The sequence below is a fragment of the Oryzias latipes genome, chromosome 8 (assembly GCF_002234675.1).
Source record: "Oryzias latipes chromosome 8, ASM223467v1".
Taxonomy (NCBI): Eukaryota; Metazoa; Chordata; class Actinopteri; order Beloniformes; family Adrianichthyidae; genus Oryzias; species Oryzias latipes.
Window position 1 is genome coordinate 2,584,299 of NC_019866.2, and position 20,620 is coordinate 2,604,918.

A 20,620-nucleotide genomic window follows, 5' to 3' on the forward strand; every position below is an offset into this window, starting at 1 on the left:
TTCACTGAAAACAAAAAAAATGTGTGTACTGGTAGCAGCAGGGGTTCTGCCCTCTATTCACGCCTACTTCTCCTCTCTCTCTCTCCTCTATTCTTGATCATTTATTTATCATTTAGTTCTCCATGCCTCCGTTTCACCAACATCTGAAACCAATGAATATTAGAGAAATGACTTCACTCTCAGGCCCCAATTTCAGAAGTTCGCTCATATTAGAGCGCAAAGCTGGGCGCGTGCTAAATTGCTGTTTTGCAGCCGATCAGCAAAGACTGACTCTTACTAAGAGGTTTAGTTTCTTTAGATGTGTACATTTCCGCTTCCATTACATATTGAAATGATTTTAAAAGTTGCTAATAGGCTAAGCAGAATCCATCATCTGTCTGAAATTGAAAGCAAAGTATTGGATCCCAAAAGGATCAAATTATTTTAGCAAACAGCTTTCTGTTTACCAGAAACATAAAGTTTTCAGTTTAACCTGTTTTTCTTTTGCTTCCATTTTCAGAGTCGGTGTCGCAGCTTTCTGGTAAGTTTCTAAGCAGAAAAGCTAACTTAGTTTGTTTCTTTCATGCAACTATTTATCTGTCACAGAAATACAGAGAGGAACATGAAATAGTAAAAAAAATCTCAAATATGACATAATTCAAAATTTTAAATACTTTAAAAGGCAATCTCTTCAAATTTCTTGTTACTGTAGTTTTTGTTTTAGGTACAACTTTTCACAAATAGCTCATTCTTTTCATTTTTCCTTGAGCATTGTGCATTTTAAAGGAAGCGTGGAAACATTTGATAAAGAAACAAAAATATACAGATATGAAATGACATGTTTATTCTCTTGAGAGTAACTTTCAAGTGTTTGAAAAGCAAATTAAATACAAAAACTTCCCCTCAGGAGGAAAAAAGCTTCCTAATTTGTGAGAGATTTATGAAATCCAGCAGTTTCTGAGTCTACAACAACCAAACCAGTACTTTTCTTTGCAGTTTGTGGTCTGGCAAATTTGAACAACAGGATTGTTGGAGGACAAAATGCTCCTGCAGGGTTCTGGCCTTGGCAGGTCAGTCTGCAGACATCTTCACACTTCTGTGGAGGATCCCTCATCAACAACCAGTGGGTGCTGACGGCTGCTCACTGCTTTCCAAGGTAATCAACAATAGTAGAACAGATCAGTCATGACAGCTTTGGAGCTGATTACTGAGGTCTCCTCTTGTTTTAGTCATGAACAGAAAAGCTGAACAAAGGCCGTGTCACACAGACACTACGAACATTTTCCACCCATAAAATTTCAGTTTTTCATGAGACTTGTGTGAAATACTTAAGGTGTTTCTTGCGTTCATCATTCATCAATGTGCACAGATATCTGCCAACGGGTCTTTATGTGAATTCGATTTGAGCTCTTTAAAAGTTTTTGTTGGTTGAGAATAATGCAGTTTACTTTTTATGAAGTTCATATGCAAATATTAGAAAACCTGCTGCAATTGTGTGTGATTTTTGTAAGATGCATGTGCACATTTGTGGCTTTCCAAGACCATTCAAAGTATGCCTAATGGACCTTTCACACATGAACCGTCGATGTTTAACTTTTATATCACGTGTACAGTGCACATAACACATTCAAAATTTCATAATTGATGCACAAATACATTTCAAATAAACAGCACAGTAATCATGCACGCTTCATGTTGGTCCACGTGTTCTCTGCGTGGTTTATTCGTACTTCTTCAGTGGTTCAAACGTGATACATCTGTGAAAATGTCACTTTTCTGACTTTTTCCACAAATACTAACGTATGACCAATTTTCTTCTGTGGAAATTGCAAAATGAACGTAGTGGCTGTGCGACACGGCCTTAACAAACACACATTACATTAGAGCTAACCAGCTTATGAATCCTATTGATTTTGTTTGTAATTTAATGAAAGAACCAGTTGAGAACAATGTCTCCAATCAAACCTCACAAAACGTTTCTGTTTTCTTTCTCAGTGGCAGTGCATCTGGTGTGACTGTAGTTCTGGGTCTTCAAAGTCTGCAGGGATCTAACCCCAACAATGTGTCTCGAACAATAACAAGACTAATCATTCATCCGAACTACAACTCAAATGATAACGACATCGCCCTCCTGCAGCTCTCCTCACCAGTAAACTTCACCAACTACATTTCTCCAGTCTGTCTGTCTGCCACCAACAGCACCTTCTACAGCGGCGTCAACACCTGGGTCACCGGCTGGGGCAACATTGGAAGTGGAGGTCAGTTAGTCATTGAAAGAAAAAGTCAGCTGAGTTCAGGCTTTAGAAACTGTATGTGCAATTCTATAGACCTGTAATCTAAATAATAATGACAACATTCTTTAAACTTGATAGGGATAATTCAGATGCATCTACAGTGATCTGTGACTGCAGCTGTTTTGGAGATTTTACAATTAATCAGAAGCTGTTCTTTCATGGACTACAGATGTTGTCAGTTGATCAATCTTTTTCTTCTCTTAGTCTCCCTTCCTGCCCCACAAACCCTTCAGGAAGTACAAGTACCTATTGTGGGAAACAGACGGTGTAAGTGCAGCTATGGAGCCAGCTCAATCACTGACAACATGGTGTGTGCCGGGTTACTGGAAGGAGGCAAAGACTCTTGTCAGGTGATTCTCCTTTATTTCCTGTTTTCCAGATATTCCTCTGAATTCTTTCTCAAATTAAAATATTTTTCATCTTGAAGGGAGACTCTGGAGGTCCACTGGTGATTAAGCAGAACAACCGCTGGATCCAAGCAGGAGTTGTGAGTTTTGGAATAGGTTGTGCTCTACCTAATTTCCCAGGAGTCTACACCAGAGTGTCCCAGTACCAGACCTGGATCAATACCCAAATCACCAGCAATCAGCCGGGCTTTATCGCCTTCACCTCCAATGGAACTGACAGTGACCTCAGTGTGTCGTGTCCAGGAGTGCCACCAATTGCTACTACTGCCACAACTATACCTATTACAAGAACTTATGTATCTCTAATACCAACTAAAACCATCACAACTATAACAACCATGAAGCGCCCAACAACTGCAACTACAACTAAACCTACAACAACCGCCACCCATTCAACAACCACTACAGCAAAAACTACAACCCGGCCACCAACCGCCACCCATTCAACAACAACTACAGCAAAAACTACAAACCGACCACCAACCACCACACCCAAAGGTAATAATAAATGCAACGTCTAGTTAACTTTCATATCGCCTTCACCTCCAATGGAACTGACAGTGACCTCAGTGTGTCGTGTCCAGTAGAGCCACCAATTACTACTACTTCACCAGAGGGCAACTATTTGGCATTAAGAGTTTAAAACATTTTGCATTTTTGATGTCTACTAAAAATGTTTTGCTAAAAAATATATAGTAAAACTTTTTCACTGAAAACAAAAAAAATGTGTGTACTGGTAGCAGCAGGGGTTCTGCCCTCTATTCACGCCTACTTCTCCTCTCTCTCTCTCCTCTATTCTTGATCATTTATTTATCATTTAGTTCTCCATGCCTCCGTTTCACCAACATCTGAAACCAATGAATATTAGAGAAATGACTTCACTCTCAGGCCCCAATTTCAGAAGTTCGCTCATATTAGAGCGCAAAGCTGGGCGCGTGCTAAATTGCTGTTTTGCAGCCGATCAGCAAAGACTGACTCTTACTAAGAGGTTTAGTTTCTTTAGATGTGTACATTTCCGCTTCCATTACATATTGAAATGATTTTAAAAGTTGCTAATAGGCTAAGCAGAATCCATCATCTGTCTGAAATTGAAAGCAAAGTATTGGATCCCAAAAGGATCAAATTATTTTAGCAAACAGCTTTCTGTTTACCAGAAACATAAAGTTTTCAGTTTAACCTGTTTTTCTTTTGCTTCCATTTTCAGAGTCGGTGTCGCAGCTTTCTGGTAAGTTTCTAAGCAGAAAAGCTAACTTAGTTTGTTTCTTTCATGCAACTATTTATCTGTCACAGAAATACAGAGAGGAACATGAAATAGTAAAAAAAATCTCAAATATGACATAATTCAAAATTTTAAATACTTTAAAAGGCAATCTCTTCAAATTTCTTGTTACTGTAGTTTTTGTTTTAGGTACAACTTTTCACAAATAGCTCATTCTTTTCATTTTTCCTTGAGCATTGTGCATTTTAAAGGAAGCGTGGAAACATTTGATAAAGAAACAAAAATATACAGATATGAAATGACATGTTTATTCTCTTGAGAGTAACTTTCAAGTGTTTGAAAAGCAAATTAAATACAAAAACTTCCCCTCAGGAGGAAAAAAGCTTCCTAATTTGTGAGAGATTTATGAAATCCAGCAGTTTCTGAGTCTACAACAACCAAACCAGTACTTTTCTTTGCAGTTTGTGGTCTGGCAAATTTGAACAACAGGATTGTTGGAGGACAAAATGCTCCTGCAGGGTTCTGGCCTTGGCAGGTCAGTCTGCAGACATCTTCACACTTCTGTGGAGGATCCCTCATCAACAACCAGTGGGTGCTGACGGCTGCTCACTGCTTTCCAAGGTAATCAACAATAGTAGAACAGATCAGTCATGACAGCTTTGGAGCTGATTACTGAGGTCTCCTCTTGTTTTAGTCATGAACAGAAAAGCTGAACAAAGGCCGTGTCACACAGACACTACGAACATTTTCCACCCATAAAATTTCAGTTTTTCATGAGACTTGTGTGAAATACTTAAGGTGTTTCTTGCGTTCATCATTCATCAATGTGCACAGATATCTGCCAACGGGTCTTTATGTGAATTCGATTTGAGCTCTTTAAAAGTTTTTGTTGGTTGAGAATAATGCAGTTTACTTTTTATGAAGTTCAAATGCAATTAAAGCTACAAGTAGCATTTAGCGGGCCCGAGCACGTGCGACCGCATGGCACGAGCGACCGCCCCGTGAGCAACGCCCTGCTCGAGCCATTCTCGTCGTTTTTTCTTGTCCATTCTGGAGCTCCAAGCTATTGTTAATACGACAGCAGCCTGGGGGGGGGGGGGGGGGGGGGGCTGTAATCTGTTGCCTTAAGGGACAAAGACTTTTGCATATAGCATGAAAAAAATTCAAGCAATGATGATAATTGCTATCACTGTCCCTAAGGATGAGAACAATAGAACTCATTCAATTTCCACTACAATGTCTAGATGAGTGTCAGCTATGTCTGATAACTTGGCCAATTAGCTGGACCGGGATCTTGCAAAGTGCAGGTGGTTAACGTCCAGTGTGATGAGTCTGTGGACGGCAACAGTACAGCATAGCTTTTGGTTTCCACAAGAGAAGAACTCCTGACACATCTGCCCTAACAGACAATTACAAGAGGAGTTGAAATGTATAACACGGTGAAGGAGTTTTTGTGCAGAAAAAGGTACAATTAGAAAAGCTGGTAGCAGTGACTGCAGATGGGACTCCTGCTATGATCAATAGACAAACAGGTTTCATCACTCACTGTAAAGCTGACCCAGACTTTCCAAAATGTCTGCATTACTGCTGCGTCATTCACCAGCAGGCCTTATGTGCAGAAGTGATTGGCTCTGGACATATAATGACTCTTATTCTGAAAATCGTAAACAACCTCAGCTGGAAAGCTAAACAGCACAGGATTTTTAAGGTGCTATTGGAGGAGATGTCTGTTGAATATGGTGAATATGAACATTGTGAATCTGAACTTGCATTCTTGACAGACATTACTGGAAAACTAAACCACTTGATCTGCGAGCTGCAAGACAATGGCAAAACTATTTTTTTTGACCAGCCTGCCTGAGCCAGTGTTTTTCTTGTGGGGATCTTTTCTGCCAGGGCTTGTCAGCTTGGTCAGTGGATGTTGCTGCAGTTGTCTACCTTGCTGGGACAGCTGGAGTTAAACACAGCAGCTCACGGCTCTGAAGTGGACCCCGTTGCTGTCCCAGTCTGGATGGGCACTGTGGCGATGTTCCAATGGCCAGGCTGGCTCCTGGTATAAAGAGATTCCCAAATACCATTTCCTAACCGCAGAGCCAAGGATGTGTTTACATGTTTAGGTCAAAAATGTGATGGACAGCTTCATGTTGTCTAAACATGCCACCCTGTTATTAATCCAGTTGATATGGTTCTCCATCTGTGTCTAGGTGATAGAAAAGCATTTTTTTTATATTTAGAGCTCTAAGCAAACAAACAGTTGTCTATATAAAAGAGCTTTTACAATTGTGCACTTTTAGCAGGTCTCTGAGTTCATGTGACCAATGTATGGTGGATTTTCACAGACCTTGTTTAAAACTGAAGGTGAGAGAGACTTAGAGAAATGGCTTCATTGTTCTGGAGTTCTTTGTTTCATCCACAGAAGAGTAGAATTGGTGATTGATTTTGAAAAGCTGCTGAAAAAAGTATCTTTTTCAAATTGCAATTTCTAACTTGGGTTTTACATTTTGTGTTCCATTTTTTGTGCTTTAATTGGGAAGCATTTGTTATTTGTTTGGTGTTTTTAAGGTTCTGCAAATATACACATCATTTTTTAGAGACATTTGTTATCAGTTGTGTTTGTTGATTTGTAGTTTAATTTCATTGGATGTATAAATGTCGTGTGGGGGGGAGGCTCGAGAGCAGGTAGGACCCAGGCGCAGAGACGGGAGGCAAACGGGTTCAGGGCAAGTGGGTTTATTTAACTAACAAAAAGCGCTGCAGAGCAGGATGACAAAACTAAAAACAAAAACTTACTGTGGCATGGCAAGGGACATGGACGCCAGACAAGAAGACGTGATCAACATGAGCAGAAGTTAATGGACCAGCACAGGAGGAAGGCAGAGACAAGACTTATATACAGACAGGGCAGACAAGACACAGGTGAACACGATTAGGGCAGATGGGGACCAAAGGAAGTAAAACTCAAGAAACATGACAAGACAGGAAACCTTTCAAAATAAAACAGGAAACAGAACCAAACAAGACAGAACAAGAACTAAAGCGAAAAACAAGACAACAAACTGAAACCATGACAATAGAAAGGAAAAGAAGTTCAAACATTGATTATAAAAAAGGATATAAGAGATAAAAAAAAAAGAAAAAGGAAAAAGATAAAATATTGATTTAATTGCATTTTGAATGAATAAAAAACAATGATTAATAGAATCAGAATCAGAATCAGGAATCAGAAAAAGTTTTATTGCCAGGTTCAGTAGAGCGCACTTTACAAAACGAGGAATTTGACTTGGTGTATAGTGCAATTAAGAATAAGTTAAAAATTAAGTTAACAACAACAACACACTATATACAGTAGAGTAAGGTGAATTAAAGTGGGAGCACAGATGGGCTGGGATGGTGGGGCCTGTAAGTGGCACCGACAGTCCTTTGGTGGGCGGGGGGGAGGGGGGGGTCACCTGGGGGAGTTGGGGTTCTGTTCAGCAGGCTGGCTGCAGTGGGGAAGAAGCTGTTCTTGTGGCGCGAGGTCCTGGTCCTTATGGACCGGAGCCTCTTGCCAGAAGGGAGGGGCCGAAAGAGATTATGTCCTGGATGAGAGGGGTTGGCTACAATCCTGGCTGCCCGCCTCCAGGTCCTGGAGATGTGCAGCTCCTGGAGAGACGGGAGGTGGCAGCCGATCACCTTCTCTGCTGAGTGGATGACGCGTTGCAGCTTGGCCTTGTCTCTGGCCGTGGCCGCAGCGAACCAGACTGTGATGGAGGACGTGAGGGTGGATTCGATGATGGCGGTGTAAAAGTCTACCAGCATCTTTTCAGGGAGGTGAAACTTCTTCAGCTGCCTCAGGAAGTACATCCTCTGCTGGACCTTCTTAGTGATGGAGCTGATGTTCTGCTCCCACTTGAGGTCCTGGCTGATGATGGTTCCCAGGAAGCAGAAGGACTCCACAGAGGTCACCGGGGAGTCACAGAGGATGACAGGGGGGAGGGGGGCTGGGGCCTTCCTGAAGTCCACTGTCATCTCCACTGTCTTCAGAGCATTAAGCTCCAGGTTGTTAGCGCTGCACTATGACACCAGCCTGGCTATTTCACTCCTGTAGGCCGACTCATCTCCGTCAGAGATGAGGCCGATGAGTGTGGTGTCGTCAGCCAACTTCAGGAGTTTGACAGACAGGTGACCAGCTGTGCAGCTGTTTGTGTACAGGGAGAGTAACAGGGGTGAAAGGACACAGCCCTGGGGGGATCCGGTGCTTGTGGTCCGAGTATCTGAGACGAGCTTCCCCAGCCTCACATACTGCTGTCTGTCCGTCAGGAAGTCTGTGATCCACCTGCAGGTGGAGTCAGGCACATTCATCTTGGAGAGTTTTTAATACTAAAGATGTATGAAAGACATACCGAAAAAATATGTCTTTCAGTGTTTAACTGGCTGTCTTTGGATTATGCATGCCTGAATAATGGCCATTCTTACTCCTCATCTCTCTGTTCACTGCTTGCTAATTTACATAGCAGGGGTCCCAGCAGGAGGGGGCGGGGTTGTAACACGACTCCTTCAGCAGAGCCAGGCTGAGAGAGGCTTTGACATGTAAGATGTTAGATGTTAGAATGCCAGATGTTAGAATGACCAGTTCATTTTATATCTATGAAAATATTCAGGGAGCTATGGGACATGTTCAGCTTTAGGTCTGTGAAAATTGGTGTCGATTGTTGAAACATAAGTTACCATAAAAAAATGTTTGTTTGGAGTCTAGACAGATTTAACACAGGTTTTTGGATGAAAAGGATTTTTTATAAATCATCTGTTACACTTTTAAGTCTGAAAAAAATATGGAAGGCAGCAAACACAGATCCCTACCGTTTTTAATTTTTTTGTGCTGATATTTGAAAGATAAGTTATGCAAAAAAATAGGTGTTTGCAGTTTTGCCTAAAAAGACGTTTTCGGACCTTTTTGGATGTAATGCTCTCTAAGATGTCACCTGTAACTTCAATCATTCTGAATTTTTTTAGGAAGCAGTAGCACATAAATGCCTATGAAAGTTGAATTCTTGGTGCTGATAACCTAAACAGAATTTATGCTAAAAATCTTTGTTCAGTCCAAAATTTCATTAAAAAAATCAAGTGATGAAGTTTCTCGTAGACCCTATAGTGTTACATATCAAAGCTGGAGGTTATTAAAGGCATCTAATTCTGAAATCTCAGCTTCCTGAGACAAACGGCTGATTTATAATAAATTTCTATTATTTGGGTGCACATAATCGACCACTTCCTGTTACGCAGGCACCGTCAGGTGTACACCCATGAAACTTTACATGATGAGAGAGGACCCTTCTGAGTATCTCCAGTTTTAATTTCATGCACATCGGACAAAGCAAAGAGAAAATACAGGGCAGAATGTGCCCAATGCAATAACTAGGTGGCGCTATAGAGCTCGTCCAAGATTGTCATATCCATGGGTTCAGAATAGAAGCTTCATCATATCCATTGAATTTCAGTGAGATTGGACAAGGAATGTGCACGTGAGAGCAACTTTTGTGTGCATAGCGAGATGCCCAACTTTGCCGCTCTGTCACGACCACACCCCCGCATTGAAAGTTATGGTTTTTTGTCAGAGTAAACTTCAATGGCTTTTCAACAGGTGGACGTCATTTTCAGGTGTGTCGGCTCATCCTACTTGGAGCAGTGATGCTCCAAGTCTAACATGTCATTTCCACTTGCCAGCAGGTGGCGCTACACTTTTTCCAGATTCTTTCACTGCAGATGTGTTCAGAGTCAGACTACAATCATGCATATCAATTTTGGATCAGATTGGATTATGCATGGCTGAGTAATGGCCATTTTTCTTTTCATGGCGTGTTTTCGAAACAACGTCGAATTTCTACGCGCCGCCACGGTCACAAACAACCGTAAAAACTTAAAAGCTTCGCAATTTAACATCGGACATGTGTCTAGTTTACAAAACCAAAGTTTGTAGTCATTATTCACAAATCTCTAGGAGGAGTTCGTTCTAGAGCGAGGCCTGCAAATGTCCAAAATAGAGCAAAAATGACATATTGACCTCAATATATCAGACTTCCTGTGCGAGTGACAGGTGGGTCCTTTCAGACTTTTTTGTAAGTCTCCATCTGAAGAACATGCCCTGTAAAAATCAAGCTTGTACGTTAAAGCGTATGCGGGGCGTCGGGACAAACGTCACTGTAGGTGGCGCTATCGAGCCGTTTTTGTGCGCCCATGCCAATCTCCTATAAAATACGAAATTTTTCGCGACTCCTGATGTGTGTGCCAAATTTGGTGAGTTTTGGGGTATGTTAAAGGCCTCAAAAAGGCGACTCTTCCGGTAGAATAATAATAATAATAATAATAAACATTCGAATTACAATAGGGTCCTTGCACTCCGTGCTCGGGCCCTAAATATTAGAAAACCTGCTGCAATTGTGTGTGATTTTTGCTAGATGCCTGTGCACATTTGTGGCTTTCAAAGACCATTGGAAGTATGTCTAATGGACTTTTCACACATGTTTAATTTTTATATCACGTCACGTGTATAGTGCACATGTCACATTCAAATTTCATAATTGATTCACAAATTGCTAATAAATTTCAAATAAACGGCACAGTAATCATGCACGCTTCATGTTGGTCCACGTGTTCTCTGCGTGGTTTATTCGTACTTCTTCAGTGGTTCAAACGTGATACATCTGTGAAAATGTCACTTTTCTGACTTTTTCCACAAATACTAACGTATGACCAATTTTCTTCTGTGGAAATTGCAAAATGAACGTAGTGGCTGTGCGACACGGCCTTAACAAACACACATTACATTAGAGCTAACCAGCTTATGAATCCTATTGGTTTTGTTTGTAATTTCATGAAAGAACCAGTTGAGAACAATGTCTCCAATCAAACCTCACAAAACGTTTCTGTTTTCTTTCTCAGTGGCAGTGCATCTGGTGTGACTGTAGTTCTGGGTCTTCAGAGTCTGCAGGGATCCAACCCCAACAGAGTGTCTCGAACAATAACAACTTTAATCATTCATCCGAACTACAACTCAGAGACATCGGATAACGACATCGCCCTCCTGCAGCTCTCCTCACCAGTAACCTTCAACAACTACATTACTCCAGTCTGTCTGTCTGCCACCAACAGCACCTTCTACAGCGGCGTCAACACCTGGGTCACCGGCTGGGGCAACATTGGAAGTGGAGGTCAGTTAGTCATTGAAAGAAAAAGTTAGCTGGGTTCAGGCTTTAGAAACTGTATGTGCAATTCTCTAGACCTTAAATCTAAATAATAATGACAACATTCTTTAAACTTGATAGGGATAATTCAGATGCATCTACAGTGATCTGTGACTGCAGCTGTTTTGGAGATTTTACAATTAATCAGAAGCTGTTCTTTCATGGACTACAGATGTTGTCAGTTGATCAATCTTTTTCTTCTCTTAGTCTCCCTTCCTGCCCCACAAACCCTTCAGGAAGTACAAGTACCTATTGTGGGAAACAGACGGTGTAAGTGCAGCTATGGAGCCAGCTCAATCACTGACAACATGGTGTGTGCCGGGTTACTGGAAGGAGGCAAAGACTCTTGTCAGGTGATTCTCCTTTATTTCCTGTTTTCCAGATATTCCTCTGAATTCTTTCTCAAATTAAAATATTTTTCATCTTGAAGGGAGACTCTGGAGGTCCACTGGTGATTAAGCAGAACAACCGCTGGATCCAAGCAGGAGTTGTGAGTTTTGGAATAGGTTGTGCTCTACCTAATTTCCCAGGAGTCTACACCAGAGTGTCCCAGTACCAGACCTGGATCAATACCCAAATCACCAGCAATCAGCCGGGCTTTATCGCCTTCACCTCCAATGGAACTGACAGTGACCTCAGTGTGTCGTGTCCAGGAGTGCCACCAATTGCTACTACTGCCACAACTATACCTATTACAAGAACTTATGTATCTCTAATACCAACTAAAACCATCACAACTATAACAACCATGAAGCGCCCAACAACTGCAACTACAACTAAACCTACAACAACCGCCACCCATTCAACAACCACTACAGCAAAAACTACAACCCGGCCACCAACCGCCACCCATTCAACAACAACTACAGCAAAAACTACAAACCGACCACCAACCACCACACCCAAAGGTAATAATAAATGCAACGTCTAGTTAACTTTCATATCGCCTTCACCTCCAATGGAACTGACAGTGACCTCAGTGTGTCGTGTCCAGTAGAGCCACCAATTACTACTACTTCACCAGAGGGCAACTATTTGGCATTAAGAGTTTAAAACATTTTGCATTTTTGATGTCTACTAAAAATGTTTTGCTAAAAAATATATAGTAAAACTTTTTCACTGAAAACAAAAAAAATGTGTGTACTGGTAGCAGCAGGGGTTCTGCCCTCTATTCACGCCTACTTCTCCTCTCTCTCTCTCCTCTATTCTTGATCATTTATTTATCATTTAGTTCTCCATGCCTCCGTTTCACCAACATCTGAAACCAATGAATATTAGAGAAATGACTTCACTCTCAGGCCCCAATTTCAGAAGTTCGCTCATATTAGAGCGCAAAGCTGGGCGCGTGCTAAATTGCTGTTTTGCAGCCGATCAGCAAAGACTGACTCTTACTAAGAGGTTTAGTTTCTTTAGATGTGTACATTTCCGCTTCCATTACATATTGAAATGATTTTAAAAGTTGCTAATAGGCTAAGCAGAATCCATCATCTGTCTGAAATTGAAAGCAAAGTATTGGATCCCAAAAGGATCAAATTATTTTAGCAAACAGCTTTCTGTTTACCAGAAACATAAAGTTTTCAGTTTAACCTGTTTTTCTTTTGCTTCCATTTTCAGAGTCGGTGTCGCAGCTTTCTGGTAAGTTTCTAAGCAGAAAAGCTAACTTAGTTTGTTTCTTTCATGCAACTATTTATCTGTCACAGAAATACAGAGAGGAACATGAAATAGTAAAAAAAATCTCAAATATGACATAATTCAAAATTTTTAAATACTTTAAAAGGCAATCTCTTCAAATTTCTTGTTACTGTAGTTTTTGTTTTAGGTACAACTTTTCACAAATAGCTCATTCTTTTCATTTTTCCTTGAGCATTGTGCATTTTAAAGGAAGCGTGGAAACATTTGATAAAGAAACAAAAATATACAGATATGAAATGACATGTTTATTCTCTTGAGAGTAACTTTCAAGTGTTTGAAAAGCAAATTAAATACAAAAACTTCCCCTCAGGAGGAAAAAAGCTTCCTAATTTGTGAGAGATTTATGAAATCCAGCAGTTTCTGAGTCTACAACAACCAAACCAGTACTTTTCTTTGCAGTTTGTGGTCTGGCAAATTTGAACAACAGGATTGTTGGAGGACAAAATGCTCCTGCAGGGTTCTGGCCTTGGCAGGTCAGTCTGCAGACATCTTCACACTTCTGTGGAGGATCCCTCATCAACAACCAGTGGGTGCTGACGGCTGCTCACTGCTTTCCAAGGTAATCAACAATAGTAGAACAGATCAGTCATGACAGCTTTGGAGCTGATTACTGAGGTCTCCTCTTGTTTTAGTCATGAACAGAAAAGCTGAACAAAGGCCGTGTCACACAGACACTACGAACATTTTCCACCCATAAAATTTCAGTTTTTCATGAGACTTGTGTGAAATACTTAAGGTGTTTCTTGCGTTCATCATTCATCAATGTGCACAGATATCTGCCAACGGGTCTTTATGTGAATTCGATTTGAGCTCTTTAAAAGTTTTTGTTGGTTGAGAATAATGCAGTTTACTTTTTATGAAGTTCAAATGCAAATATTAGAAAACCTGCTGCAATTGTGTGTGATTTTTGCTAGATGCCTGTGCACATTTGTGGCTTTCAAAGACCATTGGAAGTATGTCTAATGGACTTTTCACACATGTTTAATTTTTATATCACGTCACGTGTATAGTGCACATGTCACATTCAAATTTCATAATTGATTCACAAATTGCTAATAAATTTCAAATAAACAGCACAGTAATCATGCACGCTTCATGTTGGTCCACGTGTTCTCTGCGTGGTTTATTCGTACTTCTTCAGTGGTTCAAACGTGATACATCTGTGAAAATGTCACTTTTCTGACTTTTTCCACAAATACTAACGTATGACCAATTTTCTTCTGTGGAAATTGCAAAATGAACGTAGTGGCTGTGCGACACGGCCTTAACAAACACACATTACATTAGAGCTAACCAGCTTATGAATCCTATTGGTTTTGTTTGTAATTTCATGAAAGAACCAGCTGAGAACAATGTCTCCAATCAAACCTCACAAAACGTTTCTGTTTTCTTTCTCAGTGGCAGTGCATCTGGTGTGACTGTAGTTCTGGGTCTTCAGAGTCTGCAGGGATCCAACCCCAACAGAGTGTCTCGAACAATAACAACTTTAATCATTCATCCGAACTACAACTCAGAGACATCGGATAACGACATCGCCCTCCTGCAGCTCTCCTCACCAGTAACCTTCAACAACTACATTACTCCAGTCTGTCTGTCTGCCACCAACAGCACCTTCTACAGCGGCGTCAACACCTGGGTCACCGGCTGGGGCAACATTGGAAGTGGAGGTCAGTTAGTCATTGAAAGAAAAAGTTAGCTGGGTTCAGGCTTTAGAAACTGTATGTGCAATTCTCTAGACCTTAAATCTAAATAATAATGACAACATTCTTTAAACTTGATAGGGATAATTCAGATGCATCTACAGTGATCTGTGACTGCAGCTGTTTTGGAGATTTTACAATTAATCAGAAGCTGTTCTTTCATGGACTACAGATGTTGTCAGTTGATCAATCTTTTTCTTCTCTTAGTCTCCCTTCCTGCCCCACAAACCCTTCAGGAAGTACAAGTACCTATTGTGGGAAACAGACGGTGTAAGTGCAGCTATGGAGCCAGCTCAATCACTGACAACATGGTGTGTGCCGGGTTACTTGCAGGAGGCAAAGACTCTTGTCAGGTGATTCTCCTTTATTTCCTGTTTTCCAGATATTCCTCTGAATTCTTTCTCAAATTAAAATATTTTTCCTCTTGAAGGGAGACTCTGGAGGTCCGCTGGTGATTAAGCAGAACAACCGCTGGATCCAAGCAGGAGTTGTGAGTTTTGGAATAGGTTGTGCTGAACCTAATTTCCCAGGAGTCTACACCAGAGTGTCCCAGTACCAGACCTGGATCAATACCCAAATCACCAGCAATCAGCCGGGCTTTATCGCCTTCACCTCCAATGGAACTGACAGTGACCTCAGTGTGTCGTGTTTAAGAGCGCTGCCAATTGCTACTACTGCCACAACTATACCTATTACAAGAACTTATGTATCTCTAATAACAACTACAACCATCACAACTATAACAACCATGAAGCGCCCAACAACTGCAACTACAACTAAACCTACAACAACCGCCACCCATTCAACAACCACTACAGCAAAAACTACAACCCGGCCACCAACCGCCACCCATTCAACAACAACTACAAAAATAACTACAACCTGGCCACCAACTACCACACCCAAAGGTAATAATAAATGCAACGTCTAGTTAACTTTCATATCGTCTTCACCTCCAATGGAACTGACAGTGACCTCAGTGTGTCGTGTCCAGTAGAGCCACCAATTACTACTACTTCACTAGAGGGTAACTATTAGTCATTAAGAGTTTAAAACATTTTGCATTTTTGCATGTCTACTAAAAATATTTTACTAAAAAATAAATACTAAAATTGTTTTACTGAACACAAAAAAAATGTGTGTACTGGTGGCAACAGGGGTTCTGTTCTCTATTCTCGTCTACTTCTACTCTCTCTCTCTCCTCTATTCTTGATCATTTATTTATCATTTAGTTCTCCATTCATCTGTTTGGTTCAGTGCGATTCATGCACTGTCCCTCCCCAGGAGTGTCTAAAGCACACTCAAAGCACGATCCACTTCCAGATTCTAGTCGGCTCATCCGTGCTCCTGTACCTTAGCGTGTACCTCGTCTCTGGGTTGCCTCCACCACTACACCTGGCTGTGGACCCTGTCTCCAGCTCGTTTCATGCCCCCAGCCGCCCCCCAACTTCAACTGGATGAAGATCATTTGCTGGACTTTAAATATGTAGTTTATGTGTCTTTTCTGCAGCTGTGGTTTGTGGACGAGCCACCCTGAACTCTCGTGTCTTAAATGGAAGTTCAGTGGTATCTGAAGGTCAGTGGCCGTGGATGGCGAGTCTACAGAAGAATGGACAGCATGTCTGTGGAGGGACACTAGTTTCTCTGGACTCTGTGCTCAGTGATGCTAACTGCTTCTCAAGGTGGGTAACATCCAAAGGTGAATGTTTTTCAGCTTCAACTGGATAAAAAAATGTATTTTTATCCCCAGGTTCTAAAATGTCATTTCAAAACATACGTTCATGTTTTACATTTGGATATATTATTTGAGTAATATTGTGGATGGGGTTTGAACTTAGACTCTAGAAAACAAACATCTACACGAAAAAAACTAAAAGTGTTGCACTTTTTTAGTTGTTTTCTGTCATGATTAAACTAAAGTGTTTTCCACAGTCCTCCTGTGGCGTCTGAGTGGACGGTTGTGTTGGGTCGTCTGAAGCAGAATGGATCAAACCCCTTTGAGGTGTCACTGAATGTGACAAATATCACTCTGAGCAACCAGACAGGGTCCAATGTTGCTGTGCTGCAACTCTCCACCCCGCCCCGCCTGAATAATTACATCCAGCCCATCTGTCTGGACAACGGAAGAACTTTTCCTGTGGGAACAACATGCTGGGCTGCAGGCTGGAGTTCTGGACGTGGAGGAAGTGAGTCAACATTACAGTATAAGTAGTATGGAGTGATATTTATGCCACCACGTTGCACACAAAACATTTTGTAAGTAGCAAGTGAAAATATTGCATATTTACTTTTCAATATTTTTTTATTCTGCTTTGATATTTTCTTTTTTTGCTTTTGAATGTTTTTTTTTTTGCTTTCAAAAACGTTTTTTGCGTTTGCAAAACGTGTTTTTACGTGCGTTGTGTCAAATCTCGCTTTTGTCCTATCTTTGATTTTGCTGACCACTTTGAGTGCGACTTAGCGTGATATGACTGCCACTGCCACCACCAAAAAAGTTTTCGCATGCGTTGATTGATTAAAATAAAACAATAGCTCAGATACAAATCTTAAAAAGTTTAACATCCGGCTGGACGGAGATGGAGCTCGGACATTTTTGTTCTGCTGCAGACATTTTAAACACTTTGGTCGCTACACTGACATAAATAAATACAAAACTTGGTTTGATTTTGGCTGCTTTGCTGCTCCTTCTGGATTTTACTCTGACAGAAACGGGTCAGAATGGTTGAAAACGGCAGAACCCCATTCAAACATAACCGACGCAAAGTACATGTCTGCCTCCAAGTGCCTTCAATATTAGACAGACACCTGATTGGTTAGAATCTGAACCAATCAGCAGCTGTTTGATGGCAGCTTTGTCACGTCAAACTGAAACTTAACTCAGCAAAATCAAAGTTAGGAAAAAGTAAAATGGCACACAACGCATGCGAAAACTATTTTGGCGGTGGCAATGGTGGCAGTTTTATCACGCTAAGTCGCGCTAAGAGTAGTCAGCAAAAAAAAAAAAAAAAAGAGTAGTCAGCAAAATCACAGATAGGAAAAAAGCGAGATTTGACACAACGCACATGAAAACACGTGTTTTGCAAACGAAAAAATAGTTTTTGAAAGAAAAAAAAAAGAAAGTTGAAAAGCAAAATAAAAAATGATTGAAAAGCAAATATTTAATATTTTCACACGCGACATAGAAAGTTTTGTGAGCGACATGGTGACAGAAATATCACTCCATATTTAAGAAAATGCATGATGTCTGAAGAGCATGCAAACATGCTTCATTTGATCACATTTCTACCAAACTTTCAGAAGAAGAAGTTCTGCAGGAGTTCCAAACCTCAGTTCTAGAATGTCCGACTTCAACAGCTGCAAATGGCAGCATTTGTACCGGACGCTTTACCCTTGAACAGGTAAATCATTAGTTGAAGAATTGCATGCATCATTCTTTTGTGATTCCTAACAATTTTCTTCAGATCTGAATGAAATGCTGTGTAACTGAGGTACTTAAACCCTGAGGATCCCATTACCTTTACTTCTAGGTAGTTTTTCTAGGATGTAGGTCAAAGTGGAATCTGGATGAGAACCAGACCTACAAATCTGCTGGATCTGTGCAATAAAACAAATTTTTTATTAAAGTGCGCTGAAAATGTACACTTTCAATAAAAAAAATAATTTCATTAAGTAAATGCACTAAAGAGATATTTGTCCAAGAGGTCCGTGCTCAGCTCCATTCTGATGCATCCACCTGCAGACAAATGGAATCCATTAACTTCTTTGTCTTTTGTCAGAGCTGGAATCTGGATCTAAACTGTACGGCTGGATGGCTCTAATAGTGCTCGCCAATTTCGTTACACCGCTAATGTTAGCTTGGGGGTGTGAGGGGCTGTAAGATAGTGGGAAAGAGAATAAACATAGAGCTCTCAGTAAAGGAGAAGGGGAAGTGGGGTTACTCTGCTCTGAAGAAACTGATAGTAAACTATGATAAATTGAAAAAATCCATGATTCTTTGTACTGTACTTCTAGTTTCACATTTTTATTGATTTTATTTGCAGGTGAAGAAAACTTTGATTATGTTACTACTTGCTACAAACCACTCTGAAAATTCAGAACATTTTGAATCTTTTGTTAGAGAATTACATTTTGTACTAACTATTTACGTAGCTGGTTGTATAACTTATGGTGAGATTAAATTATTAGAAGCAGATAAAAGTAAATGTGAACCGTGATAGTTTACCAATACATTATGATTTCAAATAAGGATCAATACAGCAGCACTGGTGGGTCGTAGACCTCATCTTTATGACATCTCAACACAAACTGCTTCATGTTCTCAGTCAGCCTATATAAGTGAATGAATTGATTAATTTGCCCTTTTAATGGATTTTTCATCAGGGTGACTCTGGAGGCCCCCTCCTGTGTAAGCAGGACGGTTCTTGGTATCAGGCAGCTGTGTTATCATCTACGAACATTTCAAGCAGGAGAAAACGAGCTGTGTTATCATCTACGGCAGTGATGCAGTTTGAAAAAATCAGCCGATTCCAGGACTTCCTGGTTAAGGCGGTGGGAACATTCCTGTCTCCTGCCTCAACCACCAACATTACAATTACCACACCGACGACCAGACCTACTACCGGACCTACCAGACCTTATACTAGACCAACTACCGGACCTACCAGACCTTATACCAGCCCCCCTTCTCCCCACACGACTACAATGAATGGCTGGAACGTTCATCATAAGGTTTTCTTCTACCTTCGTCTCATTTTCCGGACCTTGTGTTCCCTTTTCTCCTCAAACGAAAGTTAAACTTCTAATGATGTGAAATCCAAAAATCTCTCCTAAACAAGCTAGCGTTTGACTCCTCCCTCATGGCGTTCCAAATAGGAAGTACACACAGACTTCAAGGGGCCAAATCTTATAGAAATGACTCGGTTATTCCATTTATCAAAATAACCATTCTTGCTCTGATACATCTTTATAACATGTTCTTCATAATCCTTTTTTTCATATTTTTTCTGTAGTTCAAGTTATTCAAACTATAAACTAACCAGTCAGATGCTTCAATATGAGTAGGGCTGGACTCAGATGAAGAAGAGAAGAGCTTCAATCTGATTGCTAAGTCTATGGAACAGGATAAAACCAAACAATCTGGCACAGGACAAAGGGAGACTCAGGGTACGTCTGAATTTCCACCCTAACCCCTATGTAGTGCACTATATAGTGCTTTCGACATTTTGTTGATGTCCGAATCTACAATTCCCAAATCCAGTGCCCTGGAAATTTCCTAAAAAGTCTCTGCAAAAAACCAGTGTGCATCGATGCTCACTAGATCAACAAATTTAGACCACAATGCAATGAATTGCATTGGAAAAAATTTTAACAAAAAGAGCGTTATCTACAAAAGACAGTGGACTCATAAATAATCGTCGCAAAACGCTAATTTTAATTTGATTTTAACTTCGGGAAATCGATGATGTCATATCTGCCGTTTAAAAAAAAAGTAGTGAGCATGGTGTCCGAATTGCTTTTAATATTCATGGCACTTCATAGTGCCGCACTATATAGTTTTTATTTATCAAGTAAGGGTTAGGGTGGGAATTTGGACACAACCTCAGACTTTTTAAGACACGAGGAAGGGAAGCACATGGAAACTTCTTCTTCTTCTTCTCCTTCTTGTAGTTTAATTGGTGGGCGGCACCAACGACAAGGTGCAGTACCGCCACCTACTGTGCTGGAATATGGGTCGGAATGGGGGACTACCTAACTAAAATAAAATAATACTATTTCCTCCTCAATGATCGGGTTCTGCTCAAAAACCTATAATTACTCCATTTAAATTTTCCTCCCCTCCCAAAAGCCTCTTCAAACTCATCTCTTTCCTTCTGGCAACCGTACTCTATCCTCCAGCTGTCGTCTTCTTCCCCATACAATTCACAATGACATAAAATGTGCTCCACTGACTCTTCCCCTTTCCCAAAATCACACAAACCAGTTGGATATTTCCCTATTAAATGTAATGTATTATTCAAACCAGTGTGTCCCATCCTCAATCATGATATTATGTCGTGAACTCTGGTGTTTACATGTGGAAACAATCAGGGAAGATTAAACAGTCACACCT

The 20,620-nt window shown here is 40.6% G+C and overlaps 1 protein-coding gene across 3 annotated transcripts in view; it reads left to right on the forward strand.

Annotated features, from left to right (window-relative positions):
• LOC105358455 (transmembrane protease serine 9-like) overlaps nucleotides 1-20,620 on the forward strand; it is a 59,362-nt gene that overhangs the window by 6,249 nt on the left and 32,493 nt on the right. The window contains exons 7-25 of one of the 3 annotated variants that reach the window (XM_023957293.1): nucleotides 500-520; nucleotides 976-1,135; nucleotides 1,975-2,237; nucleotides 2,478-2,623; nucleotides 2,701-3,178; nucleotides 3,885-3,905; nucleotides 4,361-4,520; nucleotides 10,818-11,086; nucleotides 11,327-11,472; nucleotides 11,550-12,027; nucleotides 12,734-12,754; nucleotides 13,211-13,370; nucleotides 14,210-14,478; nucleotides 14,719-14,864; nucleotides 14,942-15,419; nucleotides 16,022-16,193; nucleotides 16,444-16,697; nucleotides 17,809-17,909; nucleotides 18,892-19,940. In XM_023957293.1, the coding sequence (XP_023813061.1) occupies nucleotides 500-520; nucleotides 976-1,135; nucleotides 1,975-2,237; nucleotides 2,478-2,623; nucleotides 2,701-3,178; nucleotides 3,885-3,905; nucleotides 4,361-4,520; nucleotides 10,818-11,086; nucleotides 11,327-11,472; nucleotides 11,550-12,027; nucleotides 12,734-12,754; nucleotides 13,211-13,370; nucleotides 14,210-14,478; nucleotides 14,719-14,864; nucleotides 14,942-15,419; nucleotides 16,022-16,193; nucleotides 16,444-16,697; nucleotides 17,809-17,909; nucleotides 18,892-19,305 (4,157 nt within the window). In that variant the 3' untranslated portion in view covers nucleotides 19,306-19,940. Of the gene's footprint in view, nucleotides 1-499; nucleotides 521-975; nucleotides 1,136-1,974; nucleotides 2,238-2,477; nucleotides 2,624-2,700; nucleotides 3,179-3,884; nucleotides 3,906-4,360; nucleotides 4,521-10,817; nucleotides 11,087-11,326; nucleotides 11,473-11,549; nucleotides 12,028-12,733; nucleotides 12,755-13,210; nucleotides 13,371-14,209; nucleotides 14,479-14,718; nucleotides 14,865-14,941; nucleotides 15,420-16,021; nucleotides 16,194-16,443; nucleotides 16,698-17,808; nucleotides 17,910-18,891; nucleotides 19,941-20,620 lie in introns of those variants that run through there. The other 2 variants (XM_023957292.1, XM_023957294.1) reach the window with 2 other exon arrangements.